At 42.9% G+C, this 18,560-nt stretch overlaps 1 protein-coding gene across 1 annotated transcript; it reads left to right on the top strand.

Moving 5' to 3' along the window:
* The first annotated feature begins 13 nt into the window (after window positions 1–13).
* LOC126474307 (piggyBac transposable element-derived protein 3-like) lies at window positions 14–535 on the top strand. The gene has a single exon (XM_050101772.1). The coding sequence runs from the start codon at window positions 14–16 to the stop codon at window positions 533–535; it is 522 nt and encodes a 173-aa protein (XP_049957729.1).
* The last annotated feature ends 18,025 nt before the right edge of the window (window positions 536–18,560 follow it).

Raw genomic sequence — 18,560 nt, 5'->3', positions numbered from 1 at the left:
CGCTGATGAGCAAATGGTACGATACTGTGGACACCATTACCTAAGACAGTTCATTCGCAGGAAACCAGTGAGATCTGGATTCAAACAGTGGGCCGTGTGCCGTTCTCAAAGCGGTTTCTGTTACCATATGTCAGTCTATGAAGGAAAATCGAAGACTCCTGAACAACACAAAATATATTTTAATAACTTTTTCACGAGTTTCAGATTGATGAAAGGGCTCTCAGAAATGAGAGTAAGGGCAACTGGAAATGTCCATATGAACCGAATGAATAACTGTCAAATAGAATCTGAGAACAGCATGAAGAAGAAACGAAGAGGAGGGTATGACTATAGGTTTGACAAGAATACGGAGATAATGGCAGTAATGTGGAAGGATAACAATTGTGTACAGCTCTTGTCAAACCATGAGACAGTGCATCCAGTAAACCAAGTAAAGAGGTGGAGCAAAGCTAAGAACAAAGAAGTGCGAGTTTCACAGCCAAGAATGATTTCAGAATGTAGCAATTATATGGGAGGTGTAGACAAACTGGACTGAAATGTGCAGAAATATTGTGTAAGAATTCGATGTAAGAAGTGGCACTTCCCATTGTTCACCAATGCATTTGATGTAGCGTTGGTCAACGTCCACGGCAACTACTGCCTCTAGAATGAAAATATTCCACTCCTTTTCTCTGGAGGATGGTGGCAAGGACATATCTTGTTCAATCATCTGCTGCTTCTGATCCGAAATGGGCAGGACGTCCATCGTACCCACAATCATCCCTTCCACGTGTTTCAGTTGAACTCAGGACTTCTGGGAACAGACGTGATTGAACCCACTTCACTGGGGAAGCAAAGAAAATGTGCAATTTGCAAGAAAAATGTGAGGAAACAATGTTCTGTGTGCAATGTGGGACTCTATATTGACTGTCTTGTTGTCTGGCACAAAAAATGAAAGAAAATGTAAAAAGAGAGTGGCATGTGCCATGATCCCCATTTGGGGATCGATTAAAATAAACCATTTATTTCAAGATTATTGCAGTTTTTATTTTATGTTCCCTTTCATCATATCTATGACAATCAGACAACGCAGAAATAAATGTAGATAGAAGGAAAAATTTTTGGTACTTAATGGGTTAAGTGACGCTCCTCCACGATAACACCTGCTCGCATTCTGATAGACTGACAAAAAACACTATACAGGAGTTGGGGTTGGGAAGTCTTTCCACACCCACCTTATTCACCTGATCTTGTGCCCTCAGATTTTCAACATTTCCGCTCTCAGTCGAACAACCTTCAAGGAACTTCCTTTCCAGATGAAAATGCGCTCCAAACATGGCTCGACGACTTCTGCTCCTCAAAACCACGTGATTTCTACAGTCGCAAAATCGAAAAGCTACTCTAGCATTGACAGATTGTTGTAAACAGTGAAGGTAACTACATTATCGACGACTTAAGTCTGTGTTGTGTGTCTGCTGTGTTTAACTTATGGGAAAACGTTACGAACTTATGTGCCAACCTAATACGAATGTCGTCCACAAAGTAAGTTCCGTTTGTATTTCTATCCGCGGCAGCGCTACGATCGCAGTCCCGAGCATGCGCGGCAGTCACTCTGACTCAATGGGAAGACATGTACGCCATTTTCAGATCGCTGCTGCCATCGTGTGCTTCGTAGTGCTTCTTTATAATGTCACCAGTAACTGAAAATGTCGCCGCATGTGAAATCAGATGTGTGACTCGTTTTCTAAATGTAAAGAAAGTTAAACCAAAGGAAATTCATCGTCAAATCTGCGAGGTTTACGGACAAAATGCTATGAGTGATTCAATGGTTAGAAGATGGGTCAGACAGTTCAATGAGGGACGTGATCAAGTCTACGATGAAGAACGAAGTGGATGCCCGTCTGTGGTTACTGATGAACTGGTTCACACAATAGAAGAGAAGATTACGTACAACTGTAAGTTTACACTTAGTGCCCTTGCTCTGGAAGTTGTACAAATCTCACGATCAGTAATTCATGAAATTGTAACTGAAAAGCTGAAATTTCGAAAACTTTGCTCACGTTGGGTACCCAAAATTCTTACTGAACAACACAAAAAACAATGGATGAGCAGTGCACTTCAGTATTTGACACGCTACAAAGAAGAAGGCGACGGTTCTCTTTCTCGGAAAGTCACGGGGGATGAAACTTAGGTATCGTACAACTCCCCTGAAGCAAAATGGCAATCAGTGGAATGGAGGCACACTTCATCCCTAACGAAGGTTAAGCCTAAGCAAATCTTGATACCTCGAAAAGTTATGTGCACCTTTTTTTGGAGAAAAAATATGCATTTTGCTAATTAATTTCTTATCACGACGCCGAAAAATCAATGCACATTGTTACTGCGAGACCATTAAGCAATTGCGCCACGCAATACAGAACAAGCACCAAGGATTACTGTCAAAAGGTGGTGTTTTTTTTCCACGAAAATTGCCAAACTCACTCGGCGAATGTGACCAAACAACTCTTACGGGAATTTCACTGGGATGCGTTTGATCATCCTCCGTACAGCCCGGACCTCGTTCCTAGCAACTTTCGTCTCTTCTTACACCTAAAATCTGTCCTTGGTGGTCAGCACTTCAACGATGATGACGAGCTGAAAGAACATGTTACCACTTGGTTGAATACAGAGGCGGCAACCTTCTATGAAGAAGGCATACAAAAACCTGTGCCACGCTATGAAAAGTACCTACAAAATTTCGGAAGCTATGTTCAAAAGCAGTTTAATAGTTGTAGATTTTTGTACAATATATTTTTTTTTCCGTATCTGTTCACGTTTGTTTTATGTAACCAAACGGAACTTACTTTGTGGACATACCGCGTATATTCCTGTACAGGGGAGACATTTTAATTGAAAGTCGCTTGCCCGCAGTCGGCGGGTAACTACAATACTTCAGCGCCCCCTTTGCTCAGAAGTACGATACAATGTGGAGACTACAGTCGTTACGAAATAAATTCAGCTGTATAGTGGCATGATGATAGTGGCAATTTTGCCATGCCGGGAATCGAACCGGGATTTCGCGCTTATCACGAGCGGTCGCTCTACCATTAGGCTATCTGAGCACGACTCATGGACAGACACAAACTTCCATATGACATCAGCCATGTGTCTAGCCTAATGGTAAGGCGACTGCTCGTGATAAGCGGGAAATCCGAGTTTGAGTCCCAGTCCAGCACAAATTTTCATTGTCATCATTCCATTATATATTCGCTACTACGAATATACTTCATGTACATGAATGGTAAGTCAGGCGACATATCCTAATCTTACAAAGAACTGCTTTTGGTGCCTCTCACCACCAGATTAGGGGATGTGAGGTCACAGAAATGACAAATAAACGTGTACTTCATTGTAGAAGTAAGTTAACTTGTAACAAACAATATTTTAATTTATACTATTCTTAACACAAAAGAGATTGTCACTTGCAAATTAAATTGATTGGAAAGTATCCAAAGGTGGTTACAACAATATTTCACGAATTTACAGCATGCTGGAGTAATTACAGGTCAGAAGCTTCTGCTAATCAGTGCAATGGAAAACCAGCCAAAGTTGCATATTTCAGTTTTTTTATTTACTGGATATGTTACCTGTATGCATTGTTACTGTTCATTTGCACTTTATAGCACATATACAGGGTGCTCCATTGATCATTACCGGGACAAATATCTCACGAAATAAGCGTCAAACGAAAAAACTACAAAGGGGGAAACTAGATGGCACTGCCATAGGTCAAACGGATATCAACTGCGTTTTCTTAAATAGGATACCCCTTTTTTTTAAATTGCGTATTCTTGTAGTATGTAAAGAAATATGAATGTTTTAGTTGGACCACATTTTTCGCTTTGTGATAGATGGCACTGTAATAGTCACAAACATATGGCTCACAATTTTAGACGAACACTTGGTAACAGGTAGGTTTTTTAAATTAAAATACAGAACGTAGGTACGTTTGAACATTTTATTTTGAGTGTTTCAATGTGATACATGTACCTTTGTGAACTTATCATTTCTGAGAATGCATCCTGTTACAGCGTGATTACCTGTAAATACCACATGAATACAATAAAGGCTCAAAATGATATCCGTCAACCTCAATGCATTTGGCAATACGTGTAACGACATTCCTGTCAACAGCGAGTAGTTCACCTTCCGTAATGTTCGCACATGCAGTGACAATGCGCTGACGCATGTTGTCAGGCGTTGTCGGTGGATCAGGATAGCAAATACCCTTCAACTTTCCCCACAGAAAGAAATCCGGGGACGTCATATCCGGTGAACGTGCGGGCCATGGTACGGTGCTTCGACGACCAATCCACCTCTCATGAAATACGCTGTTCAGTACCGCTTCAACCGCACGCGAGCTTTGTGCCGGACATCCATCGCCGTTCTGTCATGCAGTGAAACATCTTGTAGTAACATCGGTAAAACATTACGTAGGAAATCAGCATACATTGCACCATTTAGATTGCCATCGATAAAATGGGGGTCAATTGTCCTTCCTCCCATAATGCCGCACCATACATTAACCCGCCAAGGTCGCTGATGTTCCACTTGTCGCAGCCATCGCGGATTTTCCGTTGCCCAATAGTGCATATTATGCCGCTTTACGTTACCGCTGTCGGTGAATTACTGTGAATGACGCTTTGTCGCTAAATAGAACGCGTGCAAAAAATCTATCATCGTCCCGTAATTTCTCTTGTACCCAGTGGCAGAACTGTACACGACGTCCAAAGTCGTCGCCATGCAATTCCTGGTGCATAGAAATATGGTTCGGGTGCAATCTATGTTGATGTAGCATTCTCAACAGCGACGTTTTTGAGATTCCCGATTCTCGCACAATTTCTCTGCTGCTGATGTGCGGATTTGCCGCGACAGCAGCTAAAACACGTACTTGGGCATCATCATTTGTTGCAGGTCGTGGCTGACATTTCACACGTGGCTGAACACTTCCTGTTTCCTTAAATAAATAACTATTCGGCGAACGGTCCGGACACTTGGATGATGTCATCCAGGATACCGAGCAGCATACGTGGCACACGCCCGTTGGGCATTTTGATCACAATAGCCATACACCTATATCGACCTTTTCTGCAATTGGTAAACGGTCCATTTTAAGAAACTTCCTGGCAGATTAAAACTGTGTGCCGGACCGAGACTCGAACTCGGGACCTTTGCCTTTCGCGGGCAAGTGCTCTATCAGCTGAGCTACCCAAGCACGACTCACGGCCCGTCCTCACAGCTTTACTTCTGCCAGTACCTCGTATCCTACCTTCCAAACTTAACAGAAGCTCTCCTGCGAACCTTGCAGAACTAGCACTCCTGAAAGAAAGGATATTGTGGAGACATGGCTTAGCCACAGCCTGGGGGATGTTTCCAGAATGAGATTTTCACTCTGCAGCGGAGTGTGCGCTGATATGAAACTTCCTGGCAGATTAAAACTGTGTTGGTAGAGCACTTGCCCGCGAAAGGCAAAGGTCCCGAGTTCGAGTCTCTGTCCGGCACACAGTTTTAATCTGCCAGGAAGTTTCATATCAGCGCACACTCCGCTGCAGAGTGAAAATCTCATTCTGGTCCATTTTAACACGGGTAATGCGTCACGAAGCAAATACCGTCCTCACTGGCGGAATGTTACGTGATACCACGTACTTATACGTTTGTAACTATTACAGCGCCATCTACCACAAGGCGAAAAAGGTGGTCCAAGTAAAACATCCATATTTCTTTACGTACTACACGAATATGTAATAAAAAATGGGGGTTCCTATTTTTAAAAAACGCAGTTGATATCCGTTTGACCTATGGCAGCGCCATCTAGCGGGCCAACCAAAATCCCATCTGCTTTCCCCCTTCAGGCTAGATGAGTTTCGTTCTTTGTAGTTTTTTCAGTCATATGTTCACCCGGACTTTCACAAGCAAGAATTTCTTACAGGTGCATCCCCCCACCTTACATGCAGATTAGCGTTTCCACACGCTGAAGTTGGAAATGCTACTTATGCAATTTTCAAGATGGCGACAAGTTAGGTTAGGGTTAGGTTAGTGGTGTTTAACGTCCCGTCGACAACGAGGTCATTAGAGACGGAGCGCAAGCTCGGGGTAGGGAAGGATGGGGAAGGAAATCGGCCGTGCCCTTTCAAAGGAACCATCCCGGCATTTGCCTGAAACGATTTAGGGAAATCACGGAAAACCTAAATCAGGATGGCCGGAGACGGGATAGCGACAAGTGAAATTATTCGTATGGGAGTTGCGCAGCTTTCAGCTTAAGAGCTTACAGTGACGTTGATGAAGAAAAAACGAATCCACAGATGCTGGGTATGGAAATGGGCATATCGAAGAAATCGTTTGGGAGCATGCAATACGCTAATAAGGGAATTATCTACCAAGGACGACGTTTCGTTCGGAAATCACTTTTAAATAAGTAAATTCAATTTAGAAATATTTTTAGGCATATTTATGGCTCTAAACAAAAGTCTAATACCGATACACATACGCTACATGCTGTTCCAGCTCGCATTAAATTAAAGGTACCAATGGAATACAAGTATTGTATTCCGAGCAGTATGTTACTTGCAATGCATCGAAGGGATATCAGAAAGTAAAGTTTTTTCTAACAGTTCAATTTATTTTGTCTTTAGAGTTAGTCGAGGTTCTGATTGCTCATAGGCAGGGCCATATTTAGGCAGATGCAACATGTCCAACTGCACAGGGTCGCAAAACATTGGGGTGGCAAAATGTTGCTACAGAAAAAAAATTAAGTATTATTTTAGTGTTCATTGCATCAGCACTCACGCACTCAATACTCTATTGGCCGAGTATTGACAAATATTTGTACTTGTCATTAAACTCTTATTTTACTACTATTCCATCCGTATAACTTCTACCGTGTACCAGCACATTCAAGTTCTGTCAAACAATGAAAGCGCAACCTGTCCGGTCACCCGCCGGGGTTTCTGTGTTTCACGCTACGCTGTGGTGTTGTCGCGGTCAAACAGGAGGCCTTTGATCGCCCTTGGCTGAGGTGTGACGCTGGCTGGCTGTGATTTTGTACAAAGTCTGTGGCGAGCAATTGTGCGCAATATGGCGACAGAAACGGTAGGACTGACTGAGTTGGTGCATGCATATGTACTTTTGTACGATGTACGACATCGTAATTATAAAAATGTGATGAAAAAGGCGGCAACAAGCAAGAAAATTGATGCAAGTGTGTATCAAACAGGTGTTTTCTTTGTTTATAAACAAATGCGAAGTTGCAAGATATACTGTATTACCAGATGAATATTGTAGTGTACAACACAGTTCAGTTGAAATAATGATGTGCTGGCACAAAATTGTGATGCCTTCGTAATGCAGCTTAGACAACAGCTTCTGCAATATCGATCGTTGAATCTATAGGCCTTAAAAAGACTCATCACTCCTCAGCTAGTATACAGTAGCCATTTGCCATCACACGACGGCCCCTGCGTATTTGTTTATTGAAAATTGCTCCTGAAGGGTCTTCCAAGGTCGCTGATTTGGGCAAAAGGGTCATCAGATAGATTTGTAAGTTAAAACCTTCATCAAGTCTCAGTACATGAGGGATGGGCATGTTTGAGCCCGACAACGATTTATGAGACAGAATTCATCTTCCTCTTATGAATTCGTGGAAAAAATGCAGTTTTCAAAAGCTGTTCTGTCACAGTGGCTGACAGAGCTGCCCACGTTGATCACCACATAGCTGTAATCGTGATCAGTAAATGAAAGTAGGACAATTGAAAACAAGTTTTCGCAACAAAAATAATTTGAACCACTGTTTTTAGGACGCTTCATGCTAACATGCTCCCCATCTATGCTGCCAGTCCAGTTAGGGAATTGCCACCGTTCCATCAATCCCATCTCAATTTTCTTCCAGGTTTCCTCTGCTGGTTGTGTTTGTAAAACGTTGCACTGTTCTTGACACAGCCGGCCGGAGTGGTCGAGCGGTTCTAGGCGCTTCAGTCTGGAACCGCGCGACCGCTACGGTCGCAGGTTCGAATCCTGCCTCGGGCATGGATGTGTGTGATGTCCTTAGGTTAGTTAGGTTTAAGTTTTTCTAAGTTCTAGGAGACTGATGACCTCAGACGTCAAGTCCCATAGTGCTCAGAGACATTTGAACCATTGTTTGTTCTTGACACACGTATTTGATTAAACTGGCATCAGTTGTCCATCCCATGTGGAATTAAAAAGTGACGGTGTGTTATGGATCACCAGTGGCCAAATATCTGGAACAAAATGTACTATTTGTCATAAATGCGTCATTTGAAATAAAATATTTTGCGTACGCTTGACTGACAGGTGAGACTGTTCGAACAAAACGGAAGAATCTATGAGACACCTACTGCAAATACCTAAAACTGACAGAGAGAGGCACTGGTTCAGCCAAGGAATATCAGAATTGGCCATGGGCAGGTCATCTGGAGTTTCGTCTTGACACAATGTTGCCGTGTTATACATAATCAAATTTTGAAGAATCAAAGGGCTGGATTGCTTTGGGGGAGGAGACCAAACAGCGAGGTCATTGCTCTTATCGGATTAGGGAAGGATGGGGAAGGAAGTTGGCCGTGTCCTTTTCAAAGGAACCAACCAGGTATTTGCCTGAAGAGATTTAGGGAAATCACGGAAAACCTAAATCAGGATGGCCGGACGCGGGTTTGAAAACGTCGTCCTCCCGAATGGGAGTGCAGTGTGCTAACCACTGCGCAACCTCGCTCGGTGAAGAGTCACAGGAACCGTTTCCTGACGAAGGTGGTTGAGAGGAAGAGGCATAATTGAATCAGTAGTGTCTGTTCATTCAGCGAAAAAAAAAAAACGGAAATAAATAAATGAACATGTAGCTGCAGTCACACATTATCAACACACCAGAGACTCAAGAGAAGTGCGAGCTCGACCATATGGCAACTTATTTTTGAGTTGTGCTCAGTCGTTCAAGATATTCCCATCTCAAATATAAACTCATTTAAAGTGCAACTGTCACAGTATTCGGAGAGATTGAACTTGAGATATTAAACACTGAAACAACGCCGTATCTTCTCTCACAGTTCTCGCATCATCCAACTCAGCAGTGTCACAATGTATCATACAATCAACTCCCTAATGGAATTTTGGAACCAGGAGAATCTTCCAATGGCTCTTCTAGCTCTAGAGAAATGTATGAGAAGGCAAAAGTTCATTCCGGTGTAGATGATGACGATCGACCTGTAGCTCGCACTTGTGTGCCCACAGTGTTGACAAGTTTTTCAGTTAAAAAAATGGTTCAAATGGCTCTGAGCACTATGGGACTTGACATCTGAGATCATCAGTGCCCTAGAACTTAGAACTACTTAAACCTAACTAACCTAACACACATCCATGTCCGTGGCAGGATTCGAACCTGCGACCGCAGCAGCACCGCGGTTCCACACTCGAGCGCCTAGTACCACTCGGTCACAGCGGCCGGCTTTTTCAGTCAGTATTTCATCTGTAAAGTTCCATATTTTATGATTATTACTGTTTTTGAAAACATAAAGTTAAAGTAAATAACAAAATAAAGCAAGTGGTTTCTGCCATAAATAATGTTATTTCAGAAATAACGTTCTGCTAAGCGGCGACAGAAGACTCAGTTAACATCATAAATAATATGCTTGCCTCAAATAAACTGACAAGTCTTTCCTCTGCACCCGTGGCCTTTCTCTAGTTCATTTCAGTTTTTTGGAGTTTCGGTTAAATAACTTGTGTAACGTTGCTAGTTGTTTGCGAGACATTCGAAAATAACTGAAGAAGCGTACTTCACGGGATCACAGTTAATCTGCATCTACACCTACATCTATACCCTGCAAACCACGGTGAGGTGCTTGGCAGAGTGTACACCCCATAGTACCATTTATTAGGGTTTCTTCATGTTCCATTCACGTGTGGAGCAGAAGAGGAGTGATTGTTTGAATGCCTCTGTGCGTGAACTAATTATGAAGTAATTATTCTTATTTTATCTTTATGATCGTTACGTGAGAATACGTAGGAGGCTGTAGTACATTCCTAGAGAAATCATTTAAAGCCAGTTCTTGGAACTTTATTAATAGACTTTCTCGGGACAATTTACGTCTATCTTTGAGAGCCTTCCAGTTCAGTTCCTTTAGTATCTCTGTGACATTCTCCAACGGATTAAACAAAGCTGTGACCATTCATGCCACCCTTCTCTGTACAGTTCAATATACCCTGTTAGTTATATGTGGTATGGGTCCCACATACTTAAGCAATATTCTAGAACCAGTCGCACAAGTAATTTGTAAACAATCTCCTTTGTAGACTGACTACACTTCACCGGTGCTCTACCAATTAACCGAAGTCTGCCATCTGGGTTTCCTACACCTACCGTTATCTGGATTGGATGGAGAGTCTATCTATATCCGAATCCCGCTCCATCTACTGCCTGGTCTGGGTGCTGAAGAGTCCTCTCCATTTGGCTCGTCCTCCAACCACTTTTCTTCCTCCACTTGCTGCCAGGTCACACCTCTCCTTTCTACAGATATTCTCACTCCCATTTTCCACCGTGTTCTTGGGCACCCTCTAGGTCTTTTCCCATCCATCTTAAGTTCTTCCATAATTTTGGAGAGTCTCTGCCCATGCATCCTCTTAGCATGCCCATACCATCTTAATCTCATTCTTTCAATTTCTTCTCTCATACTTTCTTGTTTGAGGTCCTTTCTAATCTCTACATTCCTTACTCTCTCCATTCTTGTTTTTCCCTTAACTGCTCTGAGAAATTTCATTTCCCCTGCTTGCAGTCTGCTCCAGCCCCTTTCTGTCATTGTCCATGTTTCTCCACCATAGGTGACAATAGGAATGTAATAATTCTTATACACAAGGAGTTTTACTCTTTCTGAAACTTCTTTATTCCAAATCAGGTGTTTTATTGTTTGGTAGAAATTGCCTCCCTTCTGTAACCTCCTATTAATTTCGTTAGTTATTCTTCCATCCCTAGATATTTCACTCCCTAAATAGGTGAAACTTTCTACCACTTTGAGGGGTTCTCCATTCAAGGTAATATTTCCGTTGATTCCTTTCTCTCTTCCAAATACTATTACTTCACTCTTATCTTTATTTATTTTTAATCCATACCTTTTCATTATTTCCTTCCACGAAGAAAGCTGTAACTGTACATCTACCTCTTTATCACCCCATATTACCATATCATGTGCAAAAATAATCTTTTTGTCTTTTCCTATTACTATATCTTTGACTGCCCTATTCATTCCCTCTATCACAAAATTAAAAAGTGCAGGAGATAGAGTACTTCCTTGCTTAAGTCCTTGTCTTATTTCAAAGTATTCAGAGTTCCCCAATGGTGTTCTAGTTCTACAATTGTGTCCTCTGTACATTGTCTTTATAACATTAATGTATCCATCTTCTATATCTATCCTCTTCATTTCTTCCCAGAGTCTTTCCCCGTCAACTGAGTCATATGCCTTTTCTATGTCTATAAAAACCATTATCACCCTTTTGTTATACTCCCAATTTTTTCCATCAATTGACGGACAGAAAATATCAGGTCGATCGTGCTTCTTCCTTTCCTAAACCCATGCTGTTCTTCGCTCAGCTCCTTTTCTATCTTTTTCACTTATTCGATTTAGTAAAATTCTTTCAAAACTCTTGGCTGTGTGACTCATAAGGGTTATTCCTCTGTAGTTTTTACAAAGTCTTTTATTGCCTTTCTTGGAGATGGGAACAATGTCTCCTGTTCTCCAGTCGTCAGGTATTGTACTATTTCTCCAGACACTTGATAGTACTCTATACAGCCACTGAATTCCCACTGGACCTGCTGCTCTTATCATGTCCACTGATACTTCATCAGGTCCTGGGGCTTTCCCCCCATTCATCTTCTTCGCAGCTTTTTTCCATTTCTTCCCGCGTAATTTGTCCTAATTCTGCCTCCCAACTTCTCTCAGTTTCTCCATTATTTGTTGTTTCCTCATGTACCTGCTCCTCAGCGTTTAACAGCTTCTTAAAATGATCTTTCCAGAGATCTTTTATATTCCCTGGATCTTCAATAATGTTACCGTCCGCTGTTTCCATCTTTACTGGTACTTCAGAAGCCTTCCTTTTATTTTTCATCATTTTATAGAACATTTTCTTATCGCTCTTCACATCTTCTTCAAGTTTTTTTTGTAAACTCTTCCCATGCCTTTTTCTTTGCTGTTTCCACTATTTCTTTGCACTTCTTCTTTTCCTCTATTTATCTTTTATGGTCTTTGTCATTTTTAGTTTTCCACCACTTTCTCCATGCTCCATTTTTTCTTTGAACTGCTTGGATTATGGTATCACCCCACCAACTTGTCTGTCTTATTTTTTGATTTCCAGATGTTCTGCCACATACTTTTTGTGCTGCTTCGACTAAAGTGTCTTTGAATAAAAAATGGTTCAAATGGCTCTGAGCACTATGGGACTTAACATCTGTGGTCATCAGTCCCCTAGAACTTAGTACTACTTAAACCTAACTAACCTAAGGACATCACACACATCCATGCCCGAGGCAGGATTCGAACCTGCGACCGTAGCAGTCGCGTGGTTCCGGACTGCGCGCCTAGAACCGCGAGACCACGTCTTTGAATAAACTCCATTCTCTTTCTACATCGCAGAAAACTTCTTTTGGAAATTTTTGTGTGATTAATTCTCTGTACTTCTCAGCACATTCGCTCTCCTTCAGTTTCCAATCCCGTATCCTCATCACTTTCTTCTGTTTTCTATTTTTCACACACTGATTCATTTTCCATTGTCCCACCAGTAATCTATGGTCTCCATCTGCACTCACACTTGGAATTACCTTCACATTTGTTACTTTCTCTCCCCATTCCCTATCTACTAGAATATAGTCAATTACACTCTTGGTTCTTCCATCCCAACTGTATCTGGTGATAACATGACTTTCTCTCTTCATAAACCAGCTGTTTGCTATTTTCATTTCATTCTTCTGGCACAAATCCAGGAGTCTTTCCCCTTCTTCATTTCTGCCTCCATATCCAAAACATCCCAATACTTGCTCAAATCCCTTTCTGTCTTTGCCTACCTGTGCATTAAAATCTGCCATCACTATATTAGCATCTCTATATGGTTTTCTAACACATTTTCCGTCCATCTTCTCTTCTTCGTTACATCCCACCTGAGGTGCATAAATCTGAATTACTTTTAGTGTTTCCTTTTGGAATCTCAGGTTTAAGATTATGATCCTGTCTGATATATATCTCACATTTTCAATACAGCGTTGTAAATTCTTATTCAGCATCACTGCCACACCATTTCTTCCAGACCTGTTATTCCCACTCCAGTACAGTTTTCCACCTCCTCTCAAATTCTTCTCACCTTTTCCCTTCCACTTTGTTTCGCTTAATCCCAATATATCTTAACTTCCTCTTTGTTAGTATATCTGTCATTTCTTCCATTTTTCCATTGAGGGCTAATATATTAAGGGTGCCAATATTTAGGTTATTTTTTAGTCCAGTTGGTTTCATCTTCTTGTACTGATGAATATCATCAGGTCTCCCATCTGCACCAGTACTTGAAGAAGCAGTGGGGTCCTATCCTGAGTGGTTTGTTCCGAGGATTGTCTGTGTTTTGAAAGCACTATATGAAGACTTTTCTACTGGCTTGCTAGGCCTATCGCAAGAAAGGATTTTCCGTTGGGGTTGTCTCCCTTAGCCTTTGGAATTTCTCCTCCACCACAAGGCAGTGGTTCCCTTCTCATTTAATCCCCAGAAAGGAGGGTTGCCTCATCTGCCAGCTACGCCTTTCCGAAGTCTTCCTTCTCCGCCGTCGCTGCCATTAAGGTCTTCACCTGGGCATGGGTTCCGTGTTATGCGCTGGACAATGCTGCTGGATGGAGAGTCGCCTAACTTAAATAACCCTTGTGTGTACCCCACACTGTCAGCTTCCTGGTTAGCAGCCTCTGATGTGTAGTGCACACCTGACCTATTAGGTGGACCCTACAGTTCTCAACCGTATGGCGCAATTCCAGGAAGCCGTAGCTTAGCTTGCACAGAACCTTCAAAATCTCTGGTTCAGTCCCTCCACTCGACTCAGAACCAAAGGGCCACAATCAGTTGTAGGGACAATGCTGCAAATTGTGAGCTTCATTGAAACTCCACACGCAAGGCTGTTCATCTCAACCTCCTCTGCCAGTCACTGGAATGACCCAAGAATGACCTCGCAGTCCAGATGACAGGCATCATTTGTTCCAACGAGCATGACAATCTGCAGCTGATTGAACCCTGTTCCCTCAACATGTTGAATGAGGCCCTCAGGCATACACACTGAATGCACCTGGTGTCCTTTCTTGTCCCTAGCTGCCATTTCTGTAAGGAGTACCATCATTCACCATACATTTAAACTGCTGACTATTAATAGAGCCTGTCCCTTTGCGTTTGCCCCCTCCTGATACCAGACAGAACAGGGTTTTCCCAAAACAGGTGAACTGAGTCCCATTGGCTCAGTTTCAGTTTCAGTGAAAAACAACACCTCAAAGTTGTTGTTCGGCGGGACCATTACAACACCCTGAGTCCTCCTTGGTCCCCATCCACCTTGTACAGGACTCCTAGATCTACCACTGACATGCCACTCGCAGTCAACTGGACGGGTAATAACAGATCCTGTACTTTCTGCAGAGGAGATAGGATCCACAGGAGAGGATAGTACTAGATGTAGCTCTGGTACAGGTATCACAAGAAAACGACTCTCGGGAGTTCTTACAGCACACCGATTTATAGTAGCTGCCAACCGTTTGACAGTAGTCACTGCGATTTCCAGCTGCTTACAAACTTAACAAACTCATCTCGTGATTGACAACAACATTCAGTGGGGCTGCATTTTGGGTGTTGCAATGTATTGCAAGGTAGTGAATAAATTACTTTAAATTAAGCCCTTTGATTATCTTTTAATCTGTTGAGCCAAAAAGCTACTAATTCCCTATGAGAATTGAAGCAGATACACAAAACGGAATTTCCATTAAGGCGTCACAAAAACATGTGGCAAAAATTACTAGTTTCCTAAAACGTTTCGAAGCTGGTTATAGTTGTTAGCAAACTCGAAAACGGAGTTAATTTACGATAAATGCAAGTAATATATAGGGCTGCGTCTCTATAGGGTGTTACAAAAAGGTACGGCCAAGCTTTCAGGAACCATTCCTCACACACAAATAAAGAAAAGATGTTATGTGGACATGTGTCCGGAAACGCTTAATTTCCATGTTAGAGCTCATTTTAGTTTCATCAGTATGTACTGTACATCCTCGATTCACCGCCAGTTGGCCCAATTGAAGGAAGGTAATGTTGACTTCGGTGCTTGTGTTGACATGCGACTCATTGCTCTACAGTACTAGCATCAAGCACATCAGTACGTAGCATCAACAGGTTAGTGTTCATCACGAACGTGGTTTTACAGTCAGTGCAATGTTTACAAATGCAGAGTTGGCAGATGCCCATTTGATGTATGGATTAGCACGGGGCAATAGCCGTGGCGCGGTACGTTTGTATCGAGACAGATTTCCAGAACGAACGTGTCCCGACAGGAAGACGTTCGAAGCAATTGATCGGCGTCTTAGGGAGCACGGAACATTCCAGCCTATGACTCGCAACTGGGGAAGACCTAGAACGACGAGGGCACCTGCAATGGACGAGGCAATTCTTCGTGGAGTTGACGATAACCCTAATGTCAGCTTCAGAGAAGTTGCTGCTGTACAAGGTAACGTTGACCACGTCACTGTATGGAGAGTGCTACGGGAGAACCAGTTGTTTCCGTACCATGTACAGCGCGTGCAGGCACTATCAGCAGCTGATTGGCCTCCACGGGTACACTTCTGCGAATGGTTCATCCAACAATGTGTCACTCCTCATTTCAGTGCAAATGTTCTCTTTACGGATGAGGCTTCATTCCAACGTGATCAAATTGTAAATTTTCACAATCAACATGTGTGGGCTGACGAGAATCTGCACGCAATTGTGCAATCACGTCATCAACACAGATTTTCTGTGAACGTTTGGGCAGGCATTGTTGGTGATGTCTTGATTGGGCCCCATGTTCTTCCCCATACGCTCAATGGAGCACGTTAACATGATTTCATACAGGATACTCTATCTGTGCTGCTAGAACATGTGCCTTTACAAGTACGACACAACATTTGGTTCATGCACGATGGAGCTCCTGCACATATCAGTCGAAGTGTTCGTACGCTTCTCAACAACAGATTCGGTGACCGATGGATTGGTAGAGGCGGACCACTTCCATGGCCTCCACGCTCTCCTGACCTCAACCCTCTTGATCTTCATTTATGGGGGCATTTGAAAGCTCTTGTCTGCTCGTATTTTGGACGGCTGTGATACAATACGCCATTCTCCAGGGCTGCATCAGCACATCAGGGATTCCATGCGATGGAGTGTGGATGCATGTATCCTCGCTAATGGAGGACATTTTGAACATATCCTGTAACAAAGTGTTTGAAGTCACGCTGGTACGTTCTGTTGCTGTGTGTTTCCATTCCATGATTAATGTGATTTGAAGAGAAGTAATAAAATGAGCTCTAACATGGAAAGTAAGCGTTTCCGGACACATGTCCACATATTTTCAAACATTCCCGCTTCGTCTCGTATAGTTTCATTGACTTCCGACAGGTGGCAGCGCTGTACGGAGCTGTTAAAATGGCGTCTGTAACGGATGTGCGTTGCAAACAACGGGCAGTGATCGAGTTTCTTTTGGCGGAAAACCAGGGCATCTCAGATATTCGTAGGCGCTTGCAGAATGTCTACGGTGATCTGGCAGTGGACAAAAGCACGGTGAGTCGTTGGGCAAAGCGTGTGTCATCATCGCCGCAAGGTCAAGCAAGACTGTCTGATCTCCCGCGTGCGGGCCGGCTGTGCACAGCTGTGACTCCTGCAATGGCGGAGCGTGCGAACACACTTGTTCGAGATGATCGACGGATCACCATCAAACAACTCAGTGCTCAACTTGACATCTCTGTTGGTAGTGCTGTCACAATTGTTCACCAGTTGGGATATTCAAAGGTTTGTTCCCGCTGGATCCCTCGTTGTCTAACCGAACACCATAAAGAGCAAAGGAGAACCATCTGTGCAGAATTGCTTGCTCGTCATGTGGCTGAGGGTGACAATTTCTTGTAAAGATTGTTACAGGCGATGAAACATGGGTTCATCACTTCGAACCTGAAACAAAACAGCAATCAATGGAGTGGCGCCACACCCACTCCCCTACCAAGAAAAAGTTTAAAGCCATACCCTCAGCCGGTAAAGTCATGGTTACACTCTTCTGGGACGCTGAAGGGGTTATTCTGTTCGATGTCCTTCCCCATGGTCAAACGATCAACTCTGAAGTGTATTGTGCTACTCTTCAGAAATTGAAGAAACGACTTCAGCGTGTTCGTAGGCACAAAAATCTGAACGAACTTCTCCTTCTTCATGACAACGCAAAACCTCACACAAGTCTTCGCACCCGAGAGGAGCTCACAAAACTTCAGTGGACTGTTCTTCCTCATGCACCCTAGAGCCCCGATCTCGCACCGTCAGTTTTCCATATGTTTGGCCCAATGAAGGACGCAATCCGTGGGAGGCACTACGCGGATGATGAAGAAGTTATTGATGCAGTACGACGTTGGCTCCAACATCGACCAGTGGAATGGTACTGTGCAGGCATACAGGCCCTCATTTCAAGGTGGCGTAAGGCCGTAGCATTGAATGGAGATTACGTTGAAAAATAGTGTTGTGTAGCTAAAAGATTGGGGAATAACCTGGTGTATTTCAATGCTGAATAAAACAACCCCTGTTTCAGAAAAAAAAATGTGTTGCATTACTTATTGAACTGCCCTCGTATATGTGACCGATTTCTTAGGATTATGATTCTACCTGTGCGTGCTTGGTGTGCAGCGTCGGTGACCTGTGCAGCGATGATTCACGTTTCCCATTAACGGTAGGAGGTGTCTGAATGGAGGGGTCAGTCGGAGTGTAGGAATGTAGATGACTTAACTGTAAATTATTCGGTTGACTGCTTCTGCACATTTCGCGCCTTTATTTAGCTGAGAGAAGATCGGTTGTGGTGTGTGCATCTAGTATATGGAAGACTAGTTTGCCAGTTCTCTAGACATGAGAAACACCTTAGTTGACCTTGTAAAACACAGGGAGGATTTGGAATCTGCTACATCACCGACATTGGTATACGCAAGTGAAAATATCAGTTTTCTCTATTTTTTTCAAGTTAACACATAAATGTCTTCGCAGACATGACAAGTCTCTAGTTAGTCAGTGGTTCACAGCACGCCCCCCACCCCCTTGCTAAAGTTTTGGGTTTGTAGAGAAATAATTTCCAGTCTATATCTTCAGAATTATGTTGCGCGAGTGATCAGTAGGATACTGCTCTGTGCTTGATATCGAGAAGTACCACGAAAATGGTATAATATTATGGCAAACCACGGAAAAATACATGTGTTCTTGTAATCCCAGATTCTGGAGATGGGTGTAGAAAAAGCAAGCAAGCAAGCAGATCCGGACCTGAAACAGTAATGC

This window comes from Schistocerca serialis, chromosome 4, assembly GCF_023864345.2.
Source record: "Schistocerca serialis cubense isolate TAMUIC-IGC-003099 chromosome 4, iqSchSeri2.2, whole genome shotgun sequence".
Lineage (NCBI taxonomy): Eukaryota > Metazoa > Arthropoda > Insecta > Orthoptera > Acrididae > Schistocerca > Schistocerca serialis.
Note: the sequence above shows the minus strand (reverse complement) of the source record. Positions and strands in the feature narration are given on the sequence as shown.